The sequence below is a fragment of the Vigna radiata genome, chromosome 6, assembly GCF_000741045.1.
Source record: "Vigna radiata var. radiata cultivar VC1973A chromosome 6, Vradiata_ver6, whole genome shotgun sequence".
Taxonomy (NCBI): Eukaryota; Viridiplantae; Streptophyta; class Magnoliopsida; order Fabales; family Fabaceae; genus Vigna; species Vigna radiata.
In genome coordinates this window covers 12,769,485-12,775,790 of record NC_028356.1, presented here as the reverse complement: position 1 = coordinate 12,775,790, position 6,306 = coordinate 12,769,485, and the positions used below count along the sequence as shown (strand labels likewise).

The window sequence follows — 6,306 nt, the reverse complement described above, 5'->3', positions numbered from 1 at the left end:
TGACAGAGGCAGAGTGTTAATGAAGTTAAAATAGAGAAGAAAAGGAAGAATGAACCTTCGAAAAGCATGCCCTCGACTCGTGAATTCTCTCTCGTGCAAACAATATTTTTGTACTTCTCGACAGAACTCTAAGAAAGAAGTAGAAAAAATAAAGAGAAAAGAAATAAGGATAGAAAATATAAAGAAATATTGTTCCCAGTAGGTTTCGAAGCCACGTTCTCCCTACACCCACCTCAATAAAATTGAAAACTTTTTTTTCAAAAACGCCATCTATTGTATTGGAATAGATAGCGCTTCTTGACATAAACGCTATCTATTGGTTTATTTAAAATTATAATTTAAAAACAACAATATTAATTAGTTATAGATACCGCTTTTTTAAAAAAACGCTATCTATTGTCATATATATAGATAGCGCGTATTTAAAAAAGCGCTATCTATTGTTCCGCACATTCATAGATAGCGCTTATTTAAAAAAGCGCTATCTATTTAGCGCTATCTATGTTCAATTTTGTAGTAGTGATTAAACACAATAATTTTGATGGAGAATGTAATTTGGTTGAATTTATTGTGNATAATCTAGAAAGGTCTTGCATTTGATTGAGAATGTACTTTGATTAATTGCATGGTCGCCCTCAAATTAATTAAGAATGTACTTTAATTAATTTGAAACTTAAACAATAATCAATTGAACAATAATTTGTGAGTAACCAATGATGAATCTATTTTGGAAAAGTAGTGGAATAGCTTGTTTCTTCATAACTGTTTTTAAGTTTCCTCTTTGTTCTACAACATTCTTTAAACATTCTAACTTTTACTCATAAGCATTGCATATCATTCATAAGAGTCAGATATTCGAAAGCAATTCCGTGTTCGTTGGGAGATGACTTAGGGTTACTTTAGCCCTATCTACTTTCTTGAATACTACTAGGCAATACTGAAGTTGCCTTGAAAAGTAGTATTAATTTGATAGCTTCAACGACAGCTTATCATCCATCTTGCCATCTTCTCTATTCTTAATAACAAGCCACTTCTTATCCTTGAATCTCACTTGTGCTCCTATTGGAAGTGGTGTGTATTCAATGTGGATAGTGCCTCCTTTGTCAACCTCCTCTTCTTTAGGTACCTGCAAAACATTACAACTATTAGAATTGGTATCTGTTGTGTTGTTCTTTAGTGCAACTTCTCTTCTTGACTTCTTATGTCTGGCCCTCTTTTTAATTCTAGTACTTTTCTCTTTAAAGCTAGTATAAAAGAGTACATTCTCTTTATCTCTCATCATGATCCTTGCATCATGGACACTAATAGACATCTTGGATGTTGCAATGAAAGGTCTTCCAAGAATTACTGGAATTCTTTCTGCATCTTCCATGCTCATGATGATAAAATCAGCTAAAAATTCTAACTGCTCCACCTGAACAACTACATTTTCCACCATACGAAATGGTGTTTTAACTGAACCATCCGCTATTGTCACTGTGAGATTAGATGGCTTTCAGGTTAGCCCTCCAATTTTCTTAAACAAATGCATGGGCATCATGTTAATGCTAGATCCAGAATCTATGATTGTTTCTCCTATATCAACCTCATTNATCTTACATGCCAAATTCAAGCAACCTGGATCTTTTACTTTAAGCGAATAATTCCTTGGAGGTTGAATCTCAAATTCCTGCTCATCATCATCTTCATCTAAATCTATCATATCTCCAAGATAAAATTTCATTCTTGTAGGAATTTGTTTGATAATTGAAGGCATAATAGTCATTTGATTATAAATTTCTCTTTTCTGTTCATTATGACTATCTCGTGCTCCCTCTTCTTCTTATCCTCCACTGCTGCTGCTACTCTCAATGGCTTCACCTTCCTCCTTTTGATCATTGCTTCCAATCTCTTCAACTTCCTTGTCAACTCTTCCTTCCTCACATGTCACCACAGCTTTGCATTCTTCTTTAGGGTTAACATCAGTATTAGCCCTAAACTGGTTCTTTTCAGTGGTTTCTACTCTTTTTGACAGCTGTCCAATTTGCATTTCTAGTGACCTAACAATAGCTTGATCACTGGTGCGATTTGAATCATAGACTTTTATGAATTCATCAAATCTTCTACTCATATTTTGGACAACCTCTCTCAAATGTGCAACCTGCTGCCACATAGTTAAAGGTTGTTGCTGCCTGAAGCTTCCTTGTTGCCCTGATAGGTTATTTTGTTGTTGACCAATACTTGGATGATTCTTCCAACCCTGGCTAGGATTGCCTTGGTTGAAATTCCCATGTTTAAACTGGTATTGGTTCCCTATATAGTTAGCTTCCTGCTACATCTCCTCAGGTATAGCACATTGACCATTAATATGGTCTCCACCACAAAGATCACATAGCTGTTGTGTTTGAGAAACATTACGAAGCTCCTTTGGAAGTTGTGAAAGGATCTTTGTCAATGTATCTAGCTTTTGGTCAAAAGATGATTTTGAGCTAGCATTGCATCACTTGCAGGTAAGTGCAAGACTACTCTCTATTGTGTAGGTACGCCCCTTTCACTATATGCTTCTTGACCATTAGCTGCCATTCTCTCTATCAAGTCATAAGCTTCATCCTCAGTCTTCTGTTTGATATCACCTCCAGTTGAGGCGTCCAAAATCATCTTAGACTGCATATTCAGTCCACCAAGGTAGGCAAGAACAATGGTTGTCTTGTCAAATCCGTGAACTGTGTTTTCCTGAGTAGTCCTTTGAATCACTCCCATGCTTGACTTAGAGATTCTTCCATGCCTTGTTTAAATGAGATCTCCAGCTTTCCTTGAGTAACTTTAGATTGTGGAAAATATTTGTTGACAAATGTTCTAGCCACAACTTCCCAAGTTGTAAATGTTCCTTCAGGAAAGGAATTGAGCCATGTCTTAGCGTTGCCTTCCACTGAGAACGAAAACAAGCTAAGCCTTACTCTTTCATCTAATACACCTGCCATCTTCACTGTATTGCATATTTCACTGAATCCTGTCAAATGGTCATAGGGATTCTCATTTGACAGGCCATGAAACTATTTAGTCTACACCAGGTGAATAAGTGCTCATGTTGGTCGTTTGATCCGTAGGCATGACTATGCTGCTAAAATGGAAAGGGCCAACCGTATCTGATTGGTCTGCAAGAGTGCGTCTTGGAGGAGTTCTTTCAGCCATCTCCTCTGTTCTTCTATCTGGTGAAGGTGATAATAATCTGTCAGGTGAAGGAAACAAATCCCTAGATGGACGTCTGACTCTCCTTCTCCCTCTTGCTTCTCTTAAACCTTCAAGAAGAGGTTGCGTAGTTTTCTTGCTTCTAGTATGTCTCGTCTCCTATTGCATGCACAAGAAACACAAACCCTAGTAGCACCTTTTTTTTATATTTTATAAAATAAAAAAAATAAAAAGATAAAAAAGATATATACAATCAAGTCAAACTTATATAAAAAAGATATATACAATCAAGTCAAACTTATATAAAAAGATATATAAAATAAAAAAAATAAAAAGATAAAAAAGATATATACACTACTAGATAAGTTAAACCACGAGTCCCCGGCAACGGCGCCAAAATCTTGTTAACTCCCTGGCAAGTGTACCAGATCGTTATCAAGTAATATAAACGGGTAAGTCCAAGTATCGTTTTCCCAAAGGACTCTTAGGCCTTAACTTTCATGTAACCTGAGAAAAGAATATATTTAGTGGTTGTATGCAAAGAACAAAAATAAACATGCAATGTAGTTGATTCATTTGGTTTTGAGAAACTATGGATGAATGGTGCTCTTGGGGTTTACAGTTTCATCTTATCCACTCTCATATATCTACTCTTCTTATTTAATTCACTTATCTATCTAATTGCCATGCATACTTTCTTAATTACCCTTAACCCAATCCCTTGGTGAAAAGAGCCTATTACTAATTACCGGCTTGCTATCCCTAGCCTCCCCTAGTAACCAATAATGCAATGCGATTTGAAGCAATTACAATTGACCGTCCTACCCCTATCCCTAGGTGATATTGGCATAATCAAGGAATTTCCCACCAGTTCATGACATTACCGTACGTCCCCACATCGATAAAAACAAACATCTTTTACTGAATGAGTTAAACAATAAAAGCATTGAGCACAGATGAGAACCCAAAAATTGATAAATAAGAATATGACAAGCATATGAAATAAATAAGAATTTCAATATATGAGAGTTTCAAAAGATTACATTCTTCCCCAACAACAAAGGGTTTAGTTCACCATAATCAAGGTGAAACTAGATGAAAATAATGAAAGAATGAAAGAGATAACCNTAAACTTGGTTGAATGGAGCCTAAGCATCCAAGGAACCTCCTCCAAGGTGTGTGGAATAGCTCTGGACATTCTCTCTGCCAAAAGAATCCCTATCTAATTCGCTCTGGGGCTATATATAAGCCCAAAAAGATAACAGATAGATAACAGAAAGATTTACAGAATCTAGCTAAAAAAAACACACAACCGCCCAGGCGCCTAATTTGACCGCTCAGTGGTTTGCCTCTAGCTGCTCTGACCGCTCAACGTTCAGTTTTGCCGCTCAGCGGTTTCATTCTAATCGCTCTGAGCACTCAGCGGACCATTCTGGCGCTCAGCAGCTTGTTTGACCCTTCTTTTCATCATTTTTCTCCTTCTTTCATGGGTCTAAGTCCACCTTACTTCACATCCATCTTTAATTCATCCGAAAACCCTGCAAAACAATGCAAAACAAGCATAATATATCTAAAACCAACTTTTGACTCTCAAGAGACTCAACTAAGTGTTTTACTTAATTTAAAGCTCATTCTAAGCCTCAAAGGGTGTGTTTTACTATCAAAATTAAGCATGAAAATAACAGTTTTTAGACTGTTATCAGTTATCAACATGCTTTTCCATATACCAATTGAAAAGGTGACAATCCCATGGAAGTCTTCATAGCCATTCTTTATGCCCAAAGAGCATCATCAAGTTTATGCGACCAATATCTCCTTGAAAAAACAATTGTCTTTTCTAAAATTCTCTTGATCTCCATGTTTGAAACTTCAACTTAACCATTTGTTTGCGGATGATAGGGTGCTACAACTTTATGTTTCACCCAATAATGTTTAAGTACCTTTGCAAGTTGAGCATTACAAAAATGAGACCCCATATCACTGATGAGTATCCTGCGAGTTCCAAAACGTTAAAAGATTTTCCTTTTTAAGAATTTGATCATAGTATTAGCATCATTCTTAGGGCATGATAGAGCTTCAACCCATTTACTCACATAATCAACTGCCACCAATATATATATATATTCATTATTAAACGATGGTGGAAAAGGCCCAACAAAATCAATACCCCAACAATAAAAAACTTCAACTTCCAAAATGCCTTGCAACGACATCTCATGCCGTCTTGAAATAGCCCTTGCCCTTTAACACTTGTCACAATTTCTAGCATGATTATGAGCATCTTTACACAGAGTAGGCCAATAAAATCCTGACTGAAGAATTTTTGCAGCAGTTTGTTCTCCATTATAATGACCTCCATAAGGGGAATTATGACAATACCAAAGAATTCCTTCTGCTTCTTCTTTCGTTACACATCTTCTCAAAAGATTATCCACTCCAATCTTGAATAAATATGGATCATCCCATATGAACTACTTAGCATCATGCAAAAACTTCTTCTCTTGTTGCCAATTCAATTCTTCTAGAACAATACCTGCAGCTTTAAAATTAGCCATATCAGCAAACCATGGACTTTGCTGAATATACAAGAGAGTTTCATTTTAAAAAGACTCCCAGATTTCCTTCTCCTTGCTTGTTACTTCGGTGTTGACTAGCCGAGATAAGTGATCAGTAATTAAATGTTCACTTTCCTTTTTATCACGAATCTCTACATCAATCTCTTGTAACAAAAGCACCCATCAAATTAACTGTGGCTTTGGATCTGGCTTTGTCAATAAGTACTTTATAGCCGCATGATCCGTATAAATAATCACTTTAGATCCAATAAGATAAGATCTAAACTTCTCCAATGCATAAACTATAGCCAAAAATTCTTTTTCTGTAGTGGCATAATTCAATTGAGCTTCATTCAAAACTTTACTAGCATAGTAAATTGCATGAAATACCTTTTCTCTTCTTTGGCCCAACACAACACCTATGGCATAGTCACTAGCATCACACATTAGCTCAAAATCTTTACTCCAATCTGGGGCTACAATCACTNGAGTAGAAATCAAAATTTTCTTTAAGATATTAAAATCTTGCACACATTCCTGACTCATCACAAATGGTGTATCCTTAACAAGCAGGTTACTCAAT

The 6,306-nt window shown here is 36.1% G+C and overlaps 1 protein-coding gene across 1 annotated transcript in view; it reads left to right on the top strand.

The window, feature by feature from the left end:
• Positions 1–2,054, top strand: part of LOC106763446 — an 18,963-nt gene extending 16,909 nt beyond the window's left edge. The window contains exon 3 of the mRNA XM_014647636.1: positions 2,015–2,054. Within this exon, the coding sequence (XP_014503122.1) occupies positions 2,015–2,054 (40 nt within the window). The remainder of the gene's footprint in view (positions 1–2,014) is intronic.
• Positions 2,055–6,306: the final 4,252 nt, after the last annotated feature.